The following is a 25,630-nucleotide window of genomic DNA, read 5'->3' as shown; positions in this document are numbered from 1 at the left end:
TCCACACACATTACAAATGTATATAGATGTGCATGTATGCATGAATATATACATACATGAATATGTACACCATGTGTAGGCATATATGTACGCACGTGTATATATACACACATATTTTGTACACATTTGTGTATGTATGCATAGATATTTAAGATACACAATGTGTGCACATGTATTGTGTGGGCATGCATACTGTATATACATCTATGCACATGTACATGAGTCTAGATATGCATGCACCATGGGTGCACATGCATGTATGCACATGTATGTGTGCATGTATACACATACACACACATCCCTTTTTAGACCCACTAGTCACACTGTAACAATGGATGGGGAGCCAGCCATCTGAGCACAGACCTTTCTTAGCTGCGTCATCTCAGGCAACTTACTAGACTCTTCTTGACTCACTTTCCCCTCTTTGTAAATGAGAGGACTCAATCCTATAATTACAGTCACTAAATTGTTGTGTGACTAGCTGCAACATAATATTGGCATAAATGCAGCAAAGCCCCAATGTTAACTTCTTGTATGTTTCTTTGCATTCGCTTCAACTCTGTCCATCAATGGGATAATCAGGGTTCCCCCTGGTGGCTGAAATGTGTGGGTAAAGTCATCCAAGAAGCTCTTGTCTCTTAAATAAGCAGCCCCTTCAACTGCTTGCTAACCTGGCAAAGGCAAAGAGGGAGTGAGGGTCAGTGGGCAGCTGGCCACTGCAGTGGAGCCCATGACAGATGCTGCCCTGGTGCCTGCCGCTGCCTAGCCCCAGCCTGGCAGCTGGGCTCCTGACTAGAGCCAGCAATCCTGGTCAGCGGTTCTCAAGCCAGGCTGGAGCGGCAGAGGAGGTGGGCTGACCTCCTCTCAGCTACTTTTGGTAAACGTGGTTTAAAGAACACACTCATGCTTCTTTGGCAGAAGAAAATTAGTGGAGAAATTACCTTTGTTTCCTCTTGAAAACTTGGATAGGGGAGAAGTAGTTCCAAAGGTTGTATGTGCACTCACATCCACACGTTTTCACTTCACAAAGGATGCATTCAGATGACTATTAAAATGCTGCGACCAGCTTTCTTTCTCCTCAGATCAAATACTCAGCTTTATCATTAGGGTCATCAATTTTAACACTTAATGTTCTCCATTTAAACAATTTCCCGATTAGCTAGAATGAAGTTTTACTTCTCAATTAATTTAGGATTTGTTATTAAAACCTATATTTTGCTAACTTTCCCATTCGATGTACAGTACTGCCAGAAAGTAATATATATAGTTGTGTGCATGTCTATGTATATATACACATATACATATACATACTCACACAGATTAAAAATGATGACTAAGGGATGCAAGGAAACTTGAGGGTGATGGATGTGTTTATTACTTGATGGTGAGTGATGGTTTCATGGTGTATAGAAGTGTCAAAACTGATTCTATTATATACTTTCTTTGTACATATGCAGTTTTTTGTGTGTCAGTTATACTCCTATAAAGCTGTGAAATACAAAAAATAGCATAAAACCCAGAAATCCCCATCAATGTTCTTCCTACACTTCACCTTGCAATATTAAATGGAGACTTGTCCTACTAGAAGCTAAACGTCTCAATTTATAACAATTTACTATTATTTTATATTTATTGAACTTAAGTAATTCACTCTTCACATCTAAGGTTTCTGCTATGGAGCCTAAAGACTCCAGATGTAGGCCACTTGTGCAGTGAGTGACAGTTCCAGCTCATCAAAACGTCGCCCTTGGCCTGATCGCACCCAATCCTCAATAATATGACAATGACAATGTAAAGGGGCAGAATGGAGCCAGCAGACATGAAAGGGAATCTGCCTTCCAGGGCATTCCCTGCACAGCTCTGCCAATACACCACTGTGGGTGCAAATTCGGAGTTTGCCCATATGAGAGACCAGGTGGGAGAGAGAAACGATTGAGAGAGAAGGGCCAAGCGAAGAGTGCAGGGATGAAGCAGAAACAGGCCAGAGATACAAATGTGCTTACTTCCACCACCAACTACACTTCTCTCGTTGGAACGGCAACTCTGTAAGTTTGTGCTGCATCTGCCTCTCTGGTCCTCTCATGCTCCTGACTATAGGACATAATCACTTTCCCTTTAAATTTCTTGTTGGAAAAACACGAGCCTGAAAATACTGGATTCTTAGCCTGGGTGTCAGCTGTGGGATTGGTGGGCTCCGTGGTGCATGGCAAGTGCCGGCCTGTGCTCAGGGAGCACCTGCTGCCAAGCTATGCTCATGGCTTGCTTGAAGGATGTGAGCCCTTTGGGGAGGCTCTTTACACATTCCAGGAAGAACCAGAATTTCAAGCCAAATCTGACTTTTAATATTGGCAACTTTACCTGGCAGAGAGGATGCGTGTGTGGGCTAGACATGGCAATCTGCCATCCACTTCCATCCTGTGGTTGATGATTTGTGTGATTCAGGATGTCTTTATATTCCTCCCTACCACTTCTTATTCACACTAAACATACAAGGAAAGGATGCATCCGCTCTTTAAATCTTGTCCCTTATGGGCCAAAGAAGAAAGTATGATAGATATTGACTATTCCATTTGCGTTCGGGTTTTATGTTTTGGTTATTTTTTCTCCTCACTTCCTGCCCTGAAACCCTGTAGCAGATTTATCAACCAGGAAACAGTGTGTCCAGTCTAAATAATCTCAATAGATCTAATCTCTTTTGGGGGGTTTATTTTTTCCCTTTACTGAAAAATATACTCAGATAGAGCCTTATTTTATGCAGCTTCGTTCAAGTAATAAAAATTTGTTATTTTCTCAATAAGAAGGAAAAAGAAGGGTTATAATATAAAGCCTTTAAGGGTAAAATCAACACAGAAGTAACAGCAAAATTAAATCACAAAACTTCCAGCAAAGGGAGTTATTCGGCAAAAGGGTTACCAATTATGCGTTGCTATTGGTGACAAATAAAGCAAAGAAACCAAAAATATACCGATAACTCCTGAGCCTCATTTTATTTAATACTTGAACCTCTGTCTTTACTGAAGTGTTTGAAGTTTGCTTGTTGTCATTTTACCATGGTGACTAATAAGGTGCAAAAGCTATTTTGGATTTTTCTCCTGCTCCACATTCCTTGGGTATGAAGGATGAAACAGTTAAAACACACACACACACACACACACACACACACACACACACACACACACAACACACACACACACACACACACACACACACACACACACACACACACACACACACACACACACACACACAAATTCAGAGAAGCCAGAGGAAGCAAGTGCTCTGTATGTGGATTAGTTTCTGGGTCTGGATAATCTGTAATTGGTTATGATGACTCAAGACATCTTGAATACTTGTTTGAAAGGCCCTCACTTTCCCCTGTAATTTTTTGGAAGATGTACTCTTATCCCTATGGTAGAAAAGTTTGTTTCGTTATGGGAAATGTTAGTCTGCACGTGGAAACGTTTTGAATTACATTACATGAGCTATGGAAGTTGTGAATAAACTGTGTCATATTATGGATCCAAATTAGCATGAAAACTGTGAAAATTAGCAGTTGATAAGCATCACAAACACAGATGCGACGTGTGATTGATTATAATGGATGCTAAAATAAAATGTCAGTGAGTAAACAGTTAAGATTTTTCCAAATTGTTTCATCTATAGAACTAGGAGTATTTATTTACAAGTAAGTGATTTTAGAATCATATGAAAAGGTCAAAAGTACTGGTGAAGTGAGATGGCAAACATTGTCATATAAACTAGCTTGCATTTTAGAAATCACAGCATGCTCAATTGTCCACTGACAACACGGTCTCCAGGGTGAAACTAAGAATTTAAGCCAACTATAGTTGAAAAATAATGCATAGTTTTTCTTTCACCTTAGCATTTGCTACAGAATTGGTATTCCCAAGGGATTCTTCATGCTATCAACTTGCCTGCACGTCTCTAGTTAGAAAATGTGAGCTACCATCTTTTGTGGACAGGGTGTATGACATGATGGAAAAAAGAAACAGACATGGCTTATAAGGAGGAGAAATGACCTGCAACAAGCGATGGGTTCTAAGCTGAGTCAGAAATGAGAAACTTTCTGAAATGCAAGTGCTTTGGGAGAAAATTTCATCTAATTAATTTGTCTGATTCTTAGAAGGCTCTAATGCCAGCACAGTGCCAAGTCACATGTAAATCTACAAAACTTGCTCATCAAATGGCCCTTGATTCTATCCAACATCTATCAGGCCATCTCTCCTGGAGATCACTAGAGTATTGTCAAAGATTGACCACTCATGTCTTTGGCTAACTTTATGATCAAGTAAATTGGGGGTGCCATGTTCAAATTCAATTCACTCCATGTAAGCTGACTTAGCCCTATTGCATTTGTTTTCCCCCACCACATACCTCTGTCGTCTATTTTTAATCAAGTGGATATACTTACTGCATCATATTTTCTGCCTCTTGAACCAATAATTCTACGAGCAGTATCACTTTCCCCTGTTCCAAGGATTTGCCTAGAGATTTTCTGTGCCCATCTTTCTTCAGCATAATAGCTACTTCTTACACAAATGCTTATTGCTGTAATTATATACAATCTTCTACAATCTTTAAGTCTGGGCCATAAATCCTAATGCCTTCCCCAACATTCAGGTAAACATTACCTTTTCTTGTTTAGACTTTCCCCACTTAATGATCTGAGGTCAAATGACTGCTACTTATCAGACAAAAGTCCTTTATTTCAATGAAAAAAAAAAAAAAGGCCCTTTCTAACTTGTTCTATGTTTCATTGTGAGTAATTTCTGTAACTTTCTGTTTTTTTCACCAATACATAGCACTAAATTGGTTACATATAGCTTCGGCTTATATTTGTTTATTATTAATACCAATGTAAGCTGTGATAATTCCTTCATTAGTCATAGCTAACATTTTCATTGTGATCAGCCAGGCAACAGTCCTACATGTCAGGAATACTTACTGATTCTTTTTTTTTTTTTTCATTTTGAGCAATAACACTTAAAAACATCTTTTAGAGAGAAACATGACAAGCTTCTCCAGTTCAAATGCATCTGCATAATAAAAGTTAATCAAAGCAAGCAAGAACTAGTTGTCTTTTTATCTAAACCTTGAATTTTAACATATGACTATTTTTACCTACTCTGCCTGTCTTGGGACAATGCAGTTGAGGTGGCTAGCTCTTCGTAACTGGGTGAGTTTGTGTGACTGCAGAGGGATCTCATACTCAAAGAGGAGCCGGCAGCACCTCTGCACAGACATGGTGGTCACACCCTCTGGCATCTTTATCACATGTACAACCCTTGGGACTAGTACTTATCAAATGGAACCATCTTTACTTCTTTTCATGTGCCTGGGGAGCCACAGGTAGTAAAATCCAAGGCCAGAGGTCATGTGCTCGTTATTCACTCTTATAGCCCACAAAACTGGTGTAATACCTAGCATCAAGTAAGTACTGTGTCACTGTTTAGTGAATAAATGGGTGAAGAAATGAATAGAATAATGAATAGAATAGAATAATGAAGAGAATCATAATACAGAATAATGAATAGAACACCCTTCTTCTCCCGCTTTTTTCTTTTTAGTGAACTATGTAAAATGGCAAAGTACACAGTAATGGGAAAACCTCAAAAACACAAAGACATTGGGTCCTATGTATCACTGAATGGATAGTATATATAAGGTGTGAGTTCCTACTAACTATATGGTTCATGTTTTTAGGCATTTAGTTTTACCAGGTAGACAGAAAGTTTCAGTTCTACCCAAATTGACTATACTGGTCAATTTATGGACACAATCTAGTTTTAAGAAAAATGGGCAATAAATTCTGGAATCGAATATCCAGTAAGAAAAATATGAATTAATAATGAATTAAAATAAAGCAGAATTCTTCATAGGAACATTTCCAAGTATCAGTGAATTTCAGACAGGTGAATATTATCAACCTAAAATTTGCGTATAATTTACCTCCTTCAAAAAAAATATAAACCTCAGTCAAACAAATCTCTGTTATTAATGCATTTATATGTAAATCCCAAAGGAAGTGAACTGTGGGTGTACAATGAGCCCTTTTATCCTGAAAGGAGGAAGAACAACAGGAAAATCAGAGCCAGGGCAGAAGAGACACTGGGAAAGGTCCGAGGTCAGGAAGAGGCCCGTCCATCAGAAGCGCTTGGCCTGAGTAGGGAATGATGCACAGCAATAAACTGTGGGGGAAAATAAATGGCAAAATGTGAACGTACACTTGCGGTGAAATAAATATCTGCCATTATCATTCATCTTCCAGCCCCTGGAGATTTAACACTGCATAGCAAGCGTTCTATCAGCCAAAGCATATTGTTATTGTTTTCTTCCTTTCCATTTAGTCTTTTTGTATGCCAGCTGTGGAAAGGGCCTATTGATCTAACAGATACGATTCTGCCTCCTGTAAGAACCATATCATAAGCATTGCTTCCCTCATGGTTGGTCTTTCAGGTTGCCACATAAAATTATTTGGATTTGATATGAAACCTAAGGTCCTTACAAGCAGAGACACAAAGCAGCTGGTAGGCAAGTCATTTATTTCTTACCTCTTGAAAAAAAAGTTTAAGTTGCTTGTAGAACCCCAGAGGAAAATAGACAATATGGCTTTGTGATGCCCTCAATTTCAATGTATCCCATCTTGATAAGGGTGACAATGGGCAGGCCCCACATATAAACTTAGAGAATACTGGTTGTTTTACTGAGTTGGAGATGGACATCAACTGCAAGTACCTGTGGAGCTAACTCCTCTCAAGTGCCACTGTTTTCTCTAGTGGGAGACTGACCCGTGGTGCAAAGGGCTATTACATGAGAGTAGCTTTAAATCTCTGAAGGCCTTGGGGGAGAGGGATTAAAATAAAGAAGGGCCATGCCTGAGTGCACATCATCACCCAAAACCTCCTAAGACAGTTTAGAAGACTATTGTCATAAGAGAATGCCTGATTCATAATCTCTATTTACTTCTTAACTAGTAAAACAAGGTAATGATATTTAATAACAACTTCAAACCATTCTTGAAAAATCAAGATGTTTATGCCTTATTTCTGGGAAGGACTTAAATTTATATAAACCCAAAGAGAAGTTCTTCAACATGGTTTTTATGCTTAACCTGAGTTCATGCTACAAGTTAAAGCTCAAGAAAACAAGATACAGTTGTGATTATTTGCATCAGCTTAGGGCTTGAGCACTGACTCATGAAAATCAAAGAAATCTGTTCTCAGGTTTCTTAACTAAACAATATTACTTCTTTTCACCATTTCTATTCATATTTGTTACTACTTTGCAGTGGTATTTTGGTAAATGGTTAGTAACCAGCTCTTTGGAGGAAAAAGGTATAAATAGTTACAATCAGTTTTACTTATATAAAGGATAAGTAACACAAAATTTATAAGAAATAACAAAATGCACAATACTATTTTTTGTAAATTCTGTATTACCAGTTGATTCTCATAGAATGCTTTCATTAATTTTTCCCAGATTCTTTAATCTGTAGCCAGTCAATCATTACCGTTAACAAACAAGTATAACTTCAACATGATGGCATCAGACAGTAAGATGAAACTAAAACCAGAAAGATACGTGTTGGAATTTTACTCATTTGTCACTCCCATGAATGACTTGGCTGAATAGATCATGGTTTTTGGAAAATGGAGGTACAATTCAATTTTTTCTGCTATTCACAATGTATTGGCTACAGATATGACATACTTTTCTATTTAATCTGCATTATTATATTTCCCAATCACTGTCTTATATATAGACAATTAACAAGACCAATCAGTACCTGATTTGTAACATTTGCTAATTCCTATGCTATAAATAGTTTCTCGATGGTTGATTTCCTGCTATTGACATCAGTCACTGAATGCGGTACTGTGAAGAGATGTGCAGTAGCACATTGTGATATATTTTTACTATTCTATAGCATTGAATCCTACAGAGCCGATACATGTAAACAACCTCGAGAACATAGAAATAGTAATGAAATGTAGTAAAATAATTAGGAAGTGATGCATTTTTAGTATTTGTTACCTCTGTTTTTAATATTATTTATTTAATTGTATGTCTATATAATTTACTTTTTAATAGTGGGTCTGTTCAGCCATTGGTTTGCAAAATTCCTGAAATTTTAACGATCTGCTTTTATGAGCTGGCAAAGTGCTGTTCTGTTCCATTGAGTTGTCACTAAGTTCTTTAATTCTCTCTCAAGTTAGGGACATTGTACCTTGTAAATAAAAGACTAAGAAGTAATTAGCAAAAAGAAATAGGCTCACAAGGTTTTTTTTGGAAAAGCTATATATAGATGTATTTTGATTCTCACTACTTCACTTCTAAGCTGCATCCAATCTTTAGTCTATGTTGGGTAGATTTAATGGTTTTCAAGGTACAATAATAACAGGCTAAAAGTTCAGTTGCGTTTTTTTCCAATGTACTTTTGAGTACGGACAGATTCTAGTCCCACAGTTGACGATTTCCTTCCATTTTATGAGAAGGCCCATTTGCTCACGACCCACTTCCTGTTTTCCTGGATGCCATGCCTGCCCCGTGGCAGCAGGAACAGCTGTGTGGCTGGCTCTCCTGCCAGGGAAGGAAAGTGGCAAATAAACACCAGCCAAGGGCAAGAATGCTTCCCAGGGCTTGCTCTGAGCTCCACACCTGTAGTGTTTCATGGGTGTTTCCCACGACAAACAGGACTCACAGGACTGTTTGTGTCACAAGCTTTAGAACTAACTGCTTTGTTCTGAAATAGGAAAAGTACTTAGTTTGGACTCAAATTTGAGAATAAGGCATTAGGAGACTCTAATGAGGACTGGTCCCAACCTAAGGGGCATCAGCCAAATTCCTGTCCTACCTTCTCCAGTTCCATGCCCTCTGCTCAAGCAGCACACGGCTCTTCACTGAGCCAGCAGCCCTTAGTGAGCATCTGGTCCCCAGTGTAGAGATAGGATTATAGCCACCAAATATTTCAAGCTGGATTGAAGTATTTCTAGATTCGCAGTTCCTCTGCTGGATCACTTGCTTAAAATGTAAATCATTCTTCTTATTATTTCTGCACTGATTAAACTCAAGATACTCTCTTCTAATTCAAAGTAGATAGTTCATTCCTCTCATTTTATCTCCCTGTTTTAGAATTTCCTTAAAGTTCTTTAGAATTGGATACTTGGTCACAAATTTAAAATCGATTAGCTAGAAATAGTATCCCTTGTTGGGGGCGGGGGTTGCTTAGCAGGAGACAATGACCTATCTTCCCTTTATGCCTTTTGATCTTTTGTCAATTACCCTGTAAATGTATGCCCAAGGAAGGATTTATTTGCTCAAGCCTGGTGTAGAAAAACGTGTGAGAAAATGACAGTCACTGAATATTTTCATTTTTAAAATGTAAAGTAAATTGAGGATCTGTAATTTGAGCTCCATACGCATTGATCTTTAAATCTCCAAGGTCTGCTAATTAAAATAGATAATTCATAACTTGTTAATAGCCTAATTATAATCAGCACTGCAAATCTTGTAAATAAACAATTCAATGCACTAAGGGAGTAGGCTCCATTATGGTGAATCACAATGGTGATTTCAACTGAAATCAAATGAAAGCAAGCTGATTAGAAAGTTATGAGGAAAAATCCGTATGCATAAAACTGTATTGGTTTAGACATGCACATAAAGCATCTGTGTACATGATTAGATATCTAAAGTTTAATGCAAAATCTTATTAATAAAAAAAAACATGATTAAAGACCACAGACCAGGGAGCCATTCTTCCATTGTTCTTAAAACCATGCTGGGAAACATCAAACACACACCAAAACCCTACTAGTGATGCCCTTTGTAATATGCAGCTTTGAGAGGTTACATAGCTTAATAGCCCTTCTCCTATACGTGTGATATTTATCAACTCAGACTCTGCAAGTTGTCCTGACCATGATAGCCAGAAAGACATGGACAGCCTGGATCAGGCAACAGAAATCTCAGTTCTATACAAGGTGACAGCAGGGAGCATGAGTTTGTTCTTTGGCCACACACACCTTCACACTTGCCCTGTGTTGCCTTTAAAAAGGCTGCACTTTTTCCACTGTAAACTAACTCTGGAAGAGACAAGATTATGCTTTCTACAGCAGGAAGTAATTTTAAGTGAGATCCAGTATTCTTCAGATTCGTGTGATGAACACATCTCTTACTACAAAGATTATCAAGAAAACAGATGCTTCAGTTCCTGGATACTAAATAGGCATATTCTACTGCTAGGAGCATTTCTAATAGTTCCTCTGCTCTAGAAAAGCAGAAAATGAGAAGTGTAGGTGGAGGCTAGATTTGAAGTGGCCAGTTCTGCACTGAAATCGTCCCTCAAGGAGGATGGTTCCTTGGTGACTTTTGACTTTCAGATGCTTGGCCTTACTATTTTTGAGCCAAATCACCCACTTGCTCTTCAACAGTGACTCACCATCCTCTCTGTACCTACTCATCACACATCCTACATGCTCCAGACTAAAATCAAACTGAATGAAGGCTGCAACCCATATGCAGTGTGCACTGCTGGCTGTTCATATAGCATACATCACCCATACTTCCAAGTTAACAGAACTCCAGCATTGACCAGTGACTTCCACGTACCTCAGAGAAAGCTGACCCCATCCCCATCTGCCAGATGGGCCTGGCTCATCTAAGGTCATTCCATTCTTGCCAAAGAATTGGGTCAGTGTATTACTCAACTGTAGTCAATGAAACACGAGACGAACTCTTTAGTGGGGGGTTTCTGGGAAAGGTTTCCTTTCTCCTACAAAACTATTAAAAGAGATAGTCTCTCTTCCTCTTATGAAAATTCTAGTGTCTGGATATGATACATGGAACAGCCACAGACCCGTTGCTCCCAGCCTTAGGGGGAAGCTGACCCCAAAGATGATATAGAGAAGAACTGGGAAGAACCAAGATCCTTGATGACAACTTGGGCTTCAGATTCAACTAACACTGAATGCTACTCCACTCTGGGATTCCTGTTCCATGAGATAAGACATTCCCTAACTGTTGAAGTAGGTTTGAGATGTGTTTTGCTTACTTGAAACTTGTTTTAGTTATCTATTGCTGTAGAACAAATTATCCCAATATGTAGAGGCTTAAAACAATAAGCATCAACTATTCCATAGTTTCTGTGAGTCTAGAATCTGAGCATGGCTTTGCTGGGTGCCTCTGACTCATGGCCTCTCACCAGGCTACAATCCAGGTGTCAATCAGGGCTATGGTCTCATCTGTTGGCCCTACTGGGGAAGGATCTGCCCCCAACTTCACTCAAGTGGCTGTTGGCAGGTTTCTAGGCTCCTGATCAGTGGACAAAGGGCCTCAGTTCCTCACTGGCTGTCGGCTGAAGTCTCCCTCAGCTCCTTGCCATGTGGGTCTCGGTAGAGCAGCTCAAGTATGGCAGCTGGCTTTCCTCACAGTGAGCAAGTGAGCGAGGGTGCCCAAGATAGAGACCACAGTCCTTTTCAACCCTCATCTTGGATGTAAGAAGAGTGACATCCCACTACCTTTGCCATATTCTATTCCTTAGATAGGAGTCACTAAGTACAGTCCACATTCATGGCAAGAGGCTACAAGAGGCTAGCGGGTGAACACAGGAGGTGAGGATCACTGAGAGCCACTTCAGAGAGGCCAACACACAACTGAAGGCATCCCAGCAGCAAGGCCAGACCAAGAAACCACTCGAGAAGGTGCCAAGGTTGGATGCTGAAATCCACGGAGATTTTCATATCTTTCTCAAGTATAATTGCAACAGGTCTTTGATGCACTGTTGACTCTTGAGGGGTGTCCTACAGACAGGCCTAAAATGCTGGGTACTAGATGCTCTTTAGCCTGGAAAACATGTTTAATGAAGCTGAATAGAATAGCATATTCCACTGTAATTTGATACTTACAATTCACATGGTGAGATAAATTCTGGTATGTTTCTTTATTAAATTTATGCTATGTGTCAGGCACCAACCTGAAGGACAGATATAAATATGAATAAAACAGTTAAGCCTCCAAGTATTAATAGCTTGAACTAGTAGAGGAGGCACATAACAGGTGTGTGTAATATGGTATGGTGAGTACAGTAAAGGATAAATGCCTAGAAGGTAGTGGGAGGAATTCCCACTGGAGGGAGTGAGAGACTTGCCAGAGACGGGCGCCTGAGGTGACCACAGGGTGTGCACAGAGAACTTGCCCTGTGCAGCTGTGGCTTGAGCAGACAGGGAGCTCAGAGCAATCTGCACATGGGCTGGGTGAGCTGCAGAGCCAGCTGCGGAGAGGTGGCCTCTCAGAGCCACATACAAGAGGTGGTTGTTCCACCTCTTCTGAACTCTTGATACGAACCATGTATTTGTTTAAAAGAGTTCAGAAGCCCCACACATACGTGGCACTGAACATCTGAGCATACAGTCTTCTCCATTTGGCCTTTGTTCCAGGTAAATGTGGGTTTCATAACCAAGTATCAAGTACTAATAACAGTTTCAGCATCAAAATGGGAGTGAGGGCTTTGTGCTTGGGCTGAGTTCCAGGCCGGCTGGCAGGAGGCTGGCTGTGGAAGGGAGGCTGGCAGTAGGCCTACTGGGACCCCAGCAAAGCCATCAGGCCTATGAGTGGGTCAAGACCTTACAGAGGTCAGGGAGGAGACAGAGGAATGGCTGGAACAGAATGGCTCAGAGTTGAAGAGATAAAGGGTGAAGTTGTATAGGACCTATTTATGTCTTCTCCTCACCCTCTTAAATCTGCGCACAAATCCATTATCCACTAGCTTTTTGAATCTTTTTATCTTATGGAGGTTAGTGGACACTGGTTTTCAAAAAAAGTGTATTTCTCCTTTTTAACAACCTAAGTGGAGTATACCATCTGCTGTAGAAATCACAACGAATGTGAAAGCCACGGTGTCCCCTGGGAGTCTCTGCAGTGGCAGGAGAGAAGTGCAGGGCGATGGATGAAGCAAAGATTGAGAGTCTGAGATCCCATAAAGAGAAAACCCTCTGTACCGCTTATGGTGGTAAGGCCTCCTGCCTCAGTTTCCCCATGGTGTCTGTGCATACCCTACGAAGCAGTGAGAGAGCTTCTGTGAGATGCCTGGTGGACCCGCTGGGCCACATAGGTACTCAGGGTAAGCTCCCCTATAAACACAGCATTTGTTATGCGAGGAACACAATTTTAAAACTGAACTCAAGAGGAGACAGGCAAGTGCTTGCAGCTGACATTAAAATGTCTCCACTGAGCTTCCACACAGCCAAAAACAGCCGGAAGTTTGCTCAGGAGCCCAGAGGTGAATGTGGGCCACAGGGACGCACATTCACACCCAGCACTCAGGCACCAACAGCCTGTGCCTCACTGGGGATGGGTGGAAGGAGCACCCAGATTTCAACATTATGTAAAAAGATACAACAAATGGAAAGAAAAGATTCATTTTCCTTAACTTTTTTAAGTCCTGAAGGCAAGTTGCATTCTGCCTGCTTGGGTGGGGAATCCTAGTTTGTAAAGGCAGAAACAATGGGCAGGCTGGTTCTGCTGATTAGCAACATAAAAGCTCCGAGATGCTTGAACATGTGGTGCGCTGTCAGCCAGGAGCGCGGGCGGGAGCGGGGCAGGAGAGGGAGGGGAGACTCTGAGTCCCAAGAAGGGCAAGGCGCTTGGCTGGTCTGAAGGGGAGGGGGAGTTGAAATCAGTGCACTCCATCTAACGCCTCCTGGGGCCTCCCCATCCCAACCTCCTCTTTCCCCAACTCCATTGCTGTGGGCGTGAGAGGGGAAGAGAGGGAGAAGGTGAATTATGACGCTGAGGGCAAAGGAAGTCCCAGGTGCGTGTACCTGGGGGAATGAACTGGTATGGAGTTGGCAGAGGGCACAAGGAGGAAATGGAGCCACAAGGCAAGACGAAGATGAGTCTGGTCTTCTCTGCCACTTCGCTCTCCTTCTGGCTCAGACCTGTCCGAAGGTGTAAGGGCAGCAGGTAGGGAGGTTCCACAGCTCTGCAGAGATGCAGGAGGAAGCCTGATGCCGCCCTGGTAAGCACCCCTCCCACATCTTGTCTGCCCGTTGCCCCAGCAGATGCTGCACCTGAACAGTGAGTGCCCCCAACACACAGGAGGAAGTGAGGGTCTGCAAGTTTGCACCCAGCTCTCCCATCCTGTGTAGGCTGCCACAGAGCCGCTGGTGCTGGGCCCATTCTGTGCTTGCCAATGGGCTGTACTTGGCTTTATAGCTTTCATCCAGCTATTTTTCCCTCACTTTTTCCTGCAGGGAGGATATTCTGTTGGTGAGGGCAGCGGCTGCAGGAGAGAGCACCGACTCTCATGGCCTTGGTGTGTGGGGCTTAAAACCCACTGTCTTCAGAGATGAAATGGGTCTGGAGCCATCCACGCCACGGCTGCTGTCTTTCTGATTGATAAGCCTAACCCTTCCTTTTTGAATGCCCTAAAAAATTCATTTGCATTCGGAAGCATGTCTAATGTCAAGATGATCAAACGTATTTTAAGGGTGGAAAAGAAGTACTTGTGAAGAAAGATAAAATGAATCAGGATTATTTTGCCTAGAGAAAGTCGGTAAGTAATCCAACAATTATCTTCTTTACCCAGAAGCTGGCAGGCAGCTAGTCATCATTTCCAAAGAAGACAGAAAAAGATAAAGCGGTCCAGTGGCAGAAAAGTATGAACTTCCTAACCAGAGGGCTGTGCACACTCATGTGGGCACCAGCAGGGCTCCTGGCCACATGCACAGTGACATTGCGCGGCTCCGTGTACACAGCCCAGGATGGCGCTTGCTTTATCAGAAGTGTTGCTGCACAGCTGAGACATACTGAAGTGGTCCAAGCGCAGGCCCAACATGCCCATAATGCCATGGAGTGTACAGAGTAAGTGTATAAAACTATGCCTGTCCAGAGGTGGGAATGCTATCTCTACTTACTAAAGTCCAAAAGAACCCCAGGAAACAACAAGGAGAGCCCCATCTCAAACAGGGTGTGCCGGGAAACAGAAGCAAAGCAGGGCTTTAATTCTGGCTATTAGTATACTCAAAGTGAGCTACTTCCCCTTCTTGTACCTCAGTTTCCTTTTCCATAGAGAAGCAGTACTCATGCTTGGCCGCTGGCCACAGAGTTCCACAGCTAACTTACGAAGGACGTCCTCCCAGCTCTTGAGTGCTACCTCTGCAGGTGTGCCCACAGCCTGCCTGAGTCAGCCCACCATCCAGATCACACGACGGCTGTGCCGGACAGCTGTCTCTCTCTAAGACACTCTGAGGTTCATTCTAATATGAGAACACTGGCTCCTAGCTGATGTCTCTACAACCACAAGGTGTGTGTTTAGCTGAAGTCTGACCACAGATAGGCACGATTACCTGGTTAAATTCTCCAGAGTGCATTCTCTGTGAAATCAGACACACTGCATTCAGCATTGGGAAACAAGAGCTGAGAAGGAAAGGCACACACAAAGACAAGAATGGAAAATCTGGAAACCCAGCCCTGACATCGCAGTGCCCAGAGAGATGAACAGTCAACACAGTCCGAATGAAGCAAGAGGAACATACGTTTGGGTCTCGGGTCTGAGGCCTCGGAACCAGCGCCTTCCCCGGGAAAGCTGAGAGGCTCCACCACGTCTGTGTCGGGAGGAGGGTAGGGCGGGGGTGGGGGAAGCACTAACTGGGGTGGACCCCGAGCAGTGCCTCTGGGAGGCTTTTGTGGCACCTGCCGTCCACCACCTATATGGAATCAACAGGGAGTTACTTCAGCAGGTTAAACTAAGTCGTCACTCACTAGGCACCAAATCCAATCTCACTGGGCACCAGATCCAGCCACACTCAACACCAGATCCAGCCACACCTAACACCAGATCCAGTCTTATCCAGCACCTAATCCACTCTCATCTGGCACCAACCACATCCAACTACACTCACACTTTAACATTTTACATACGTAGTGTTCTATCATTGGAGCAGTTTGGAAAGATGTGCCTGGTTGCAATTTCTTTTTAACAGACACAACTACATAAATTCTGGGCTTGAAAACTATTCTTCAACAGCCCCTACAGAGCTTTGTCAAGTTTAAAGGAACTCCTTTTATTAATGTTAGTCTTTTTCAGGTTCATAGATCTGTTTTTAGCCTACTCTTGTTGCTTTTCTACAGCCACTGACCTATTCTGGCTAGATTAAGCATTCATTTAGCTTATCTCCTGAGTCCATTTATACTTTTCAACCCCTTTGGTTGTTTAGAGTAATAGTTCTCCAAGTTTGTTTTGAAGAATGTCCTGAGTTGTAGAGAGGGTGGAGATGTTGTGTCCCAAGCACATGGGACACAAGGACTCAGGCCTCCAGGGCGGAATCAGGGGGGTCCTGCCCTGGGTTGAAGTGACTGGCCTAGGGATTGGCATGACCCAACCACATACAGCCATTTACAGTGGATGCCACTTAAAATTTAAACCAGGGGCTTTTGTCCCTTTACAAAAAATGGGGAGAGAGCTTGGAAGGGAGAATAGGGGGCTCTTCACGAAATAGGAGAAAACCAGGTTTATTTTAGTGATCCACTGATGATATTTTCTTTCAGTCCTCTGGGAAAGAGGATGAGCTGACATGCAATACAGGTTATTGCTTCTTAAGGTAACTGACTCCCAGGCTGAAATGCTGACACATTAAAAGTGAGGAACTGACTAAGGGGAAAGACGCTGACAAACTGCCACAGAGCTCTCACTAAAGGTCCAGAAACTGTCAAGGCAGCCACTTATCTTGGGAGGACTTTCCCTCCTGCAGCTGCAGACCTTAAGGCAAAGGCAAAACGCGGGGCTGCCTGGGTGGGTTAAAGGGCATGGTGAGTGGCCTATGAGTGCTGGTGGCTTTGTCGTGAGCGCTGACACATGCCATTCTCGGGGCTCTCAGCTCAGGAGGGTGTGACTCCTAGGCTGCCATTTTCCAACCACTCTCTGGAAGAGCCATTTCTGTTCCAACATAAGTGAAATAACAAATGCTGAATGATTTAAAAATAAAATGAACACTTGACTCCCCCGGACCTGGAGAGCGCCGTCATTCAGCTTCTCTCCACCTCATCTGTAGCAAAAGGGGTGGGCTATGATGATCTAATAGGTCTCTTTCTGCTCACAGATAGTATAATTCCATCTTCTTTCCTCTGGGCTCTCTTTTCCTCAAAGAAAATCAGGGTCTTTGCTAAATGTGTACCAGGTAATATAAGTGGAGATTAATTTCAAACAGGATGGTCCAAAAATTACTGAGCTGATGTCAACTTGTCTATACATCACCTGTGGCCTAAGATCTCTTCGAAATGCCAAATGTCCTTCAAAGCAGTTTCCACAATGTCACCCTAGGAACTTCTCCTTTTGCCATCAGAGACACACATCGCACACTCACACTCACAGGCTTCCCATTTTCACCCTCTCCCCGCTCCTGCAGCCGTTTCTCCCCTTCCACCGTCCCCCACCTCCTAAATGCTCACATAATGTCCACCAAATACTGCTAGTAAGATATGAAGTGAACTTGCTATTATTTCTTTCCAGCCCTTCTTTCTTTAGCATTAATATTTTTGGGGTTAATGTCATTATGGATGAGGCCACTGCAGGAGTTCACATCAGAGCTGACATTCCAGGACAGGGCAAGCATCCCCGCATGCAGATGGCAGGCCGAGCCTCACTCACCCATCGTGCTCTTCCTGTTCTCCTCCTTATCCTCAGTGCGGTTGGGGATCAGGGGACTCGGTGGTGGTGGCTGTGGTGGAGGGGGAGCTGGCGCTCGCCGCTTCTTCTTCTGTAAATCAATCTGTGACCCTAGAGATACCTATGAAGTACAAAGAAGGAAAGACAGGCAGTGTCAGGGTGATTGTGCTGGGGCAGGGACCTGCACGCAGAAGGTGGTGCTCCAAGAGGGTTGTTAGATGGCCAGTTCCCTTTCCAGGTCCTCCCACACAGGCAGGGGAGGCCATGAGGCGAGAGACCAGCGGATGTCCAAGGAGCAGCCTGGAGGTAGCAAAGTGTTGCTCATAGACACCCCAAAGACCCCTATGAGCAGGGTGCTCATATTTTCTAGGGACTCCAGGCAAAGTCTGGAGAGTCGGTAAACTTCCCTGTCACACAAGAGAATGAGACCTATAGTCCTTCATTAAATGTAAGGAGAACAATTCCTTCTGGAACAGGATGGGCTGCCGTGAATCGTGATCACACAAGGGAAGAGCTGATGGGGACAGCTCAGACCTCACCCTGCCCTGACTTAGGTTTGCTTCCCTGACTGCATGTTCACATTCCAGAGCAGCCGCAGCCAAGACTATCTAATGGTCCACAGGTGGACACATCTTGATCCAGAATCGCAATGAAGTTTCTTAGTATATGGGATATTAGATCAGTGTATGGGACATTAGCCCCCCAACCACCGCAGAAATCCAGCTCCCGCTCACAGCCTTCAACAGTGAAAGACACACAGCTTCTAAAGGCAGCTCATGAATACTGGGCAGGTCTAATTGCTGAATGTGAAATCTGTTTTGTCTGTAAAATCGAATTCATTGATTCCATTTCTTTGTTTCTGAAGGACTACATAATCCTACTCTCCTCTCCTCTTCATTAGGGCAAAAGTTTTTATTCGTTCACTCTCATTGATTAAAATTCATTTAAAGAACATTGTGTATAGAGCAGTGCAGACTATGTGCAAAGAATGGGCCAGGCATGGTGGTGGACACTTGTAGTCTCAGCTACTTAGGAGGCTGAGGCAGGAGAGTCGCTTGAACCCAAGAGACGGAGGTTGCAGTGAGCCGAGATCACGCCACTGCACTCCAGCCTGGGTGATGGAGTGAGACTGTGTCTCAGAAAAAAAAAAAAAGAGAATGAACGTGATGACTACCACATGATGAGAGCTGTCCTGCTCTCTAGTAGCTCAGAGCCAAGTCTGTACCTCCAGTCCAAGTACTTCCTGGCCTTCCAAGGGCTCATCATAGGAATGGTGCCTGCAACACCCTGCCTCTGCCACTTCAACTCTGACCTTGGTGCTCTCTGGTTTATTAACTCATGCTTGCACCATGTGTACCACATACATGGGAGAGAGAAAGGGGGAGAGAGACAGTGAAAGGGAGAGAGAGAGAGAGAGTGTGTGTGTAAAAAGTCTCCCCTTTTTTTTTTATCAGTAGTACACATTTATTACAAAAAAGTTAAAAAATATATGTGAAAGGAAGAACATAATCACTTTATTAATAATCAAACTACTAACAATTGGCATGTTTTTCTAGGCTATTTTTTATTCTAAAAATAATTTTTTCTTTCCTTCTGTTATAGTATATTATAACCACCTCCTATACTTATTCTAAAATTCTGTAATATATTTTACATAAAACATGGACATAACAGAGAGTAAATAACCCCACAAAGCTGAGTCAAAACCAGCAATTTCTTGTCCACCACCCCCTCTCCGCAGTAAGCACTTCACACCTTTTTTTTTTTTTTTTTGGCATTTATTCCGTTTTTCTAAATAAGAAGCTTATTGTACTGTTTCTTGATTTTTCCATGTTAGGTATTGGCGTCTACTCCAGAAGATGAGGATTTGGTTCTTTGGGAGACACACACACACACACACACACACACACACACACACACACTCATATTTTTCCTCTCCATTTTCCAAAAAATTACAGCAAAAGATTTAAATTAATATTTACTAGTTATACATAGTTATAGTAGATATCAAAATTATGAAAAATAGAAGTTTTCTTCAGCAGGAATTTTCTCCTGCTGAGGTGTATAATGTATATCATAATTACGATTTCTAAATTACCTTTTTGTTTTCCCTGAACTTGATAACTGATTTGTTTTCTAGCTTTTTTTCTTAACTGCATTTCCTGGAAATTCCTTTTCCATCTATTCAGTTCTGATCCTTATGGATATTCCACCTGTTTTGTGTGGGGGTTTTTTGGTTGTTGTTGTTGTTTGTTTTTTTTTGAGACACAGTCTCACTCTGTCGCCCAGGCTTAAGTGCAGTGGCGCAATCTCGGGTTCCAGTGATTCTCCTGCCTCAGCCTCCTGAGTAGCTAGGACTACAGGCACTGCCACCACGCCGGGCTAATTTTTGTATTTTTAGTGGAGATGGGGGTTTTGCCATGTTGGCCAGACGGGTCTTGAACTCCTGGGCTCCAGTGATCCACCCGCCTCGGCCTCCTGAATTGCTGGGATTACAGGTGTGAGCCACTGTGCCTGGCCCCACCTGTTTTTTTTGTTTTTTGGGTTTTTTTTTTTTTTTAATTCACTGCATCTTAGTGATGCCCAGATTCCAGCAACTTTCTGACACAAGATGTGTATGAGGAAGATTTTTGAGACCTTCAAAATGTAAGAATGTTTTCATTCTACTGTACTGGACAGTCAGTATAGATGCCTGCAGGAACCTAGGATGAAAAGAATTGTCCCTCAAAATGCTAAGCCATTACTCCACTGTCTCCTAGTTTGGAACTGTTCAGCTGAGACACCCGGATCCAGAGTAGGGCTCAATCTTCCGCATGGTATCTGCTTTTCCTCTGCAGGCTCAGGGGATTCTTTCTTAGTCCTTCCTGCTGGTAAGTTTCATGATGGCAAGTGCTGGGTAGGGCTCTTTTCATTCATTGTCTAGGGCATTCACTGACCCCTGCAATCTGAATATCCTTAATTCTGCAGAATTTTTTAGTGTTATTCTTTTCAACTTTTTCTTTCCTCTGTTTCTTTCTCTCTGGGATTTCAATTAATTGAACACTGAGGATTCCAATTCAATTGTCTATTTTTTTCTTGAGTACTCTTGCCTAAATTTTTCTGATATCCCCCCCTTTCTTGGAAATTTTCTCCATTGTAAGACTCATGCATTTTTAAATTTGTTACTGTTTTTTTTTGTTTTTTGTTTAATTTCCAAGAGCCCCTTCTTGTTATGGATTTTAAAAATAGCATCATGGTCTTGTTTCCTGGATACCATAGCTTCTCTTTCCTCTCAGAAGCTATGCTTTATGCTTTATATCTTTTTCAAGAACACATTTTAATTTCCATTTTCTTCAGCCATATGCATCGCACTTTCCTCCAGCGTCCTTTCTGCTCTCTGTCTTGGCCTCTGTTTATCATATTTTGACTCTTCTTCAAATTCGTGGCTGATTGTTTATAATACGTGTGTTTCTGTGTCTAGGGTCTGTTCACACAGTAATGGGATTCCCAGTGGGGATCTGGGCAGAAATGCAGTAGCTGAGAGATCCTCAGATATTCATATCTGCAGGATTGTCTGCTAGCTCGGCCGTTCTTCTGCACAGGGGAAGCCCAGCTCCTGCCTGAGGGAAACTAGGCCTTCCCAAGTACTCTGGTGAGAAGGCCTTGAAGCTCTCCTGTGGCATGTGGGTTTTCGCTTATCCCTCTGTTGGTGAAGACTTGGTTGTGCCTGATGTCCTGAAGTCAGAGTCTCTTAGTTCTGCCACTGCAGGGGGTGGCAGTGCAGACATCTGGTTGTGGTGGGCAGGCAGGGATATGGAGATCTTACTGTTTCACATGCAGGCATTCAGCTATTCCTTCATCATCAGCTCATTCCATGGTCATGTGCAAAGAAACATGTGCCCCAAATTCCTGAGTGTCCTAGGATCTGGTGTCTTCTGCTGGGCCTCTTTCACCCAGCAGTCAAGTTTCAGCTTCTTCTGCTTTACTAGGTATTTACTACAATCTAAATACACTGCAGGCTGGGCACAGTGACTCATGCCTGTAATCCCAGCACTTTGGGAGGCTGAGGTGGGTGGATTACTTGAGGTGAGGAGTTTGAGACCAGCCTGGTCAACATGGCAAAACCTTGTCTCTAGTGAATATATAAAAATTAGCCAGGCATGGTGGCGGGCACCTATAAGCCCAGCTACTTGGGAGGCTGAGGCGGGAGGATCATTTGAACCCAGGAGATGGAGGTTGCAGTGAGCCGAGATCATGCCAATGCACTCCAGCCTGGGCAACAGAGCGAGACTCCGTCTTAAAAAAACAAAAAACAAAACACTGTAGTCCTCAAAGTGTCTACTGAAAACTGTCATCAGCTGCCAATGCTTCTCTCATCTTTGTCACAGTGAAGTAATACTTATTTTTAGTGGAGTTTCAGAGGGAGAGACATAGATTTGTTTAGTTAGCCATATATTTTCCCGTAATTTTTCAGCTTTACTGAGGAACAAACAAGTAAACATTGTGTGTGTGTATGGTATACAATGATGATCTGATATACATATCTATAGTGAAATAATCACAATCAAGCTAATTAACATATCTATCAGTTCACATAATTACCATTTTCTTTTTTTTCCCTTTGTGGTAAAAACACTTAAAATCAACCCTCTTAGCAGAATTTCAACTATTTTTAAATGGCTGCCTAGTACTCCACAGAATTGATGAGCCATAATTAACTAAATTAGCCCCTGTTGCCTTTAGCTAAATATTAAAATTATTTGGTTTTGGCAATAACAAATTAAACTTCTTAAAACACTCCGTAATTTTATCTTTTCCCCACATTTCTTTTTCTCTCTTTATTTTTTGAGTTTTCAATAAATCCATTTACTAAAACTCCTCAGGTACACAGCACATAAAATTCAGTGAAGAGACAAGATTCTAAAATTGCTATCTCAATTTTAACACTCCTTGTCATGAAGAAGTGATGTTGACTAGACAGCAGAAAAGGAAGCCCTGCACCTCAGTTTCCCCACAAAGACATCAACTTAACAGCAATTTGTAATCCAGAAGCTTTTATGAGAACTCCAGAAACCAGTTAAGAAGGCACAGGACCACAGGCAAGCTTAATGCCAAGAATGGCCACGCTGAAATGGGTAAGAAAAGCCATTTCACCTCAACTGTGACAGCCCTTCCCCTAAGCCAGTATCGCTCAGTGTGTACAGGAGAAAAAGCCCAATTCATGGCTTTTCCCTTGGGAAGAAAAGAGAAGAATGGAATGTACATCTAACATTCCAGCTTTTCAGGGGGGCTGCCTGAGGGACTAGTTTATGTCTCAACTGACTGGGAGCACTGACGGGAAACTGGCACACTTTGAATGCCTGGGAGCCACCGAGAAAAAAGGAGCTCAGAGGCTGGTTGCAACAGCAGAGATCTGCCAGTGCCACAGGCAGAGGCCAGCACAGCTCAGTGCAATCAAGAGAAAGCACCCAGCTCGCTGCTTATCCCTCGGGAGGAAATGAGTGAAAAGTACATGCAATGTTCTGGATTTGTGGGGAGGATTACTCAAGGGACTGATTTCTGTCTCAGTTGACTAGGATACAGACAAAACTGAAATACTATGGATGACTGAAGGCTTTAGAAAACAAGAGAGCTCAGAAGCTGGCCGCAGTGCCAGAAAATCTGCAGTACCATAGACAGATGCAAGAGAGAGCATGAGATTACAAGCTCATAAAGAAGAAATCAGCAAACCTTTTAATTGGAATATACACCAACAAGCCCAGGGAAGATGGATATCCAGAAAAGGGCTGAGAGGCCCCAAGAATCTCTAGCTGAGCTGACAGACCTGGTATTACACTGTAAGAAGCCAGTCCGTGAAGGCTGGAAGAGGTGGCTATTTTTTCAAATGCACAAATTACAATAAAAAATAATAAGGTACATGAAGAAACAGGTAAACATGGCCCAATTAAGGAACAAAATAAACATCTAGAGGGAAATAACAAACAAATGGAAATCAATGGCCAGAAAAGACTTAAAAAAATTAAAGTTCAGTGCACTACAAGAGAATACTCAGAAAGACAGCTAAACAAAATCAGCAAAACTATGCACGAATAGAATCATATCAATAAAGAGACAGAAACTATAAAAAACAGAAGTTCTGAAGCTGAAAAATAAAATAACCGAACTAAAAAGTTCACTGGAGGAGTTCAATAGCAGGCTGTATTAAGAAGAAGAAGAAATAATCAGTGAACTAAAAGACAGGTCAGTTGAAACTATTGAGTAAAGGAATAAAAAAAATTCAAAAATTGAACAGAGCCTTAAGGACTTTATGGGACAACGCAAAGGCGATGAAAATATGCATTATGGGGATCAGAGAAGGAAAAGAGAGAAAGGGGCAGAGAGCTGATCTGGAGAAATAATGTCTGACAATTCTCCAAATTGGAGGAAGGAAATAGACATACAAAATTTTAAAAGCTCAAAGGACTCCAACTAGAATAAACCCAAAGAGGACCATACCACAATTCATTAAAATCAAGCTATCAATAGTCAAAGACAAAGAAAGAAACTTGAAAACAGCAAGAGAAATTGATTCGTCACATGCAAGGGAGTCTTATAATATTATCAGTAGGTTTCTCAGTAAAAACTTTGCAAGCCAGAAGAGGGTGAAATGACATATTCAAAGTGCTAAAAATGGAGAAAAAAAACCCACCTGCCAATCAAGGATACTTCAAAACTTCCAACCAAAAACAGTTTATCTCAGGGGTTCCCAAACCCTGGGCCACAGACAAGTACCAATCCGTGGTTTGTTAGGAACCAAGCTGCACAGCAAGAGGTGAGTGGTAAGTGAACAAGCATTACTGCCCGAGCTCTGTCTCGCATCACATGAACGGCCATGTTAGATTCTCTTAGGAGCGCAAACCCTATTGTGAACTGTGCATGCATGGGATCTAGATTGTGCACTCCTTATGGGAATTTAACGTCTGATGATCTGAGGTGGAACAGTTTTATCCGGAAACCATCCCTGCCCCACTGGTCTGTGGAAAAATTGTCTTCCACAAAACTGGTCCCTGGTGCCAAAAAGGGTGGGGACTACTGCTTCATCTGGCAAAACGATATTTCAAAAGTGAAGTCGACTCATTCAAGAAATCCATACCCAGGCCAATGTCACAGGGCTTCCCTCTATGTTTTCTTCTAGTAGCTTTATAGTTGCAGGCCTTACATTTAACTTTTTTTTAAAACCATTTTAAGTAGATTTTTGTATATGGCGTGAGATAAGGCCCCCATTTCATTCTTCCATATGTGGATATCAAACTTTTCCAACATCATTTACTGAAGAGACTGTTCTTTCCCCATTGTGCGTTCTTGATACCTTTGTCAAAAATCAATTGACTACATCAACACTTGGGTTTATTTCTGGGCTTTCTGTACTGTTCCATTGGTTGATATGTCTGTTTTTTAGCCAGTATCATGCTGTAGTCAAAGCTATTGACTACAATAACTTTATATTTCGAAATCAGGGAGTGTGACACCTCCACCTTTGTTCTTTTTGCTCAAGATTTGGAGTCTTTTCTGGTTTCACAGTAATTTAAGAATTGTTTTTTCTATTTCTCTGAAAAAAGACATTGGAATTTTGATAAAAATTGCATTAAATGTGTAGGATCACTTTGGGTAGTATGGACATTTTAACAATATTAATTATTTTAATCCATGAACATGAAACATCTTTCCATTTTTATGTGCCCTTTCCAATTTTTCAGCAATGCTGTATAGTTTTCAGTGTACAGATCTTTCACCTCCTTGTTTAAATTAACACATACAAAAATTCATAAATAGGAATGCATTAAACTAAATAGCTCCTGCACAGCAAAGAAAACAATGAACAGAGTGAAGAGACAATCCATGCATTTGTTAGAAAATATTTGCAAACCATATAGCTGATAAAAGGCTAATATCCAAAAGATGTAAGAAACTGAAACTCAATGGCAA

General features: G+C 42.0%; 1 protein-coding gene across 5 annotated transcripts in view; it reads right to left on the bottom strand.

Moving 5' to 3' along the window:
• Positions 1 to 25,630, bottom strand: part of COBL (cordon-bleu WH2 repeat protein) — a 308,687-nt gene that overhangs the window by 51,516 nt on the left and 231,541 nt on the right. For 2 of the 5 annotated variants that reach the window (XM_032758027.2, XM_032758028.2), the window contains 2 exons: positions 17,669 to 17,807; positions 15,558 to 15,728 (listed from right to left, as the gene is read on the bottom strand). In XM_032758027.2, coding sequence (XP_032613918.1) covers positions 15,558 to 15,728; positions 17,669 to 17,807 — 310 coding nt within the window. Of the gene's footprint in view, positions 1 to 3,651; positions 6,210 to 15,557; positions 15,729 to 17,668; positions 17,808 to 25,630 lie in introns of those variants that run through there. The other 3 variants (XM_032758029.2, XM_032758030.2, XM_032758031.2) reach the window with 2 other exon arrangements.

This window comes from Hylobates moloch, unplaced genomic scaffold (genome assembly GCF_009828535.3).
Source record: "Hylobates moloch isolate HMO894 unplaced genomic scaffold, HMol_V3 SCAFFOLD_1, whole genome shotgun sequence".
NCBI classification, from domain to species: domain Eukaryota; kingdom Metazoa; phylum Chordata; class Mammalia; order Primates; family Hylobatidae; genus Hylobates; species Hylobates moloch.
Note: the sequence above shows the minus strand (reverse complement) of the source record. Positions and strands in the feature narration are given on the sequence as shown.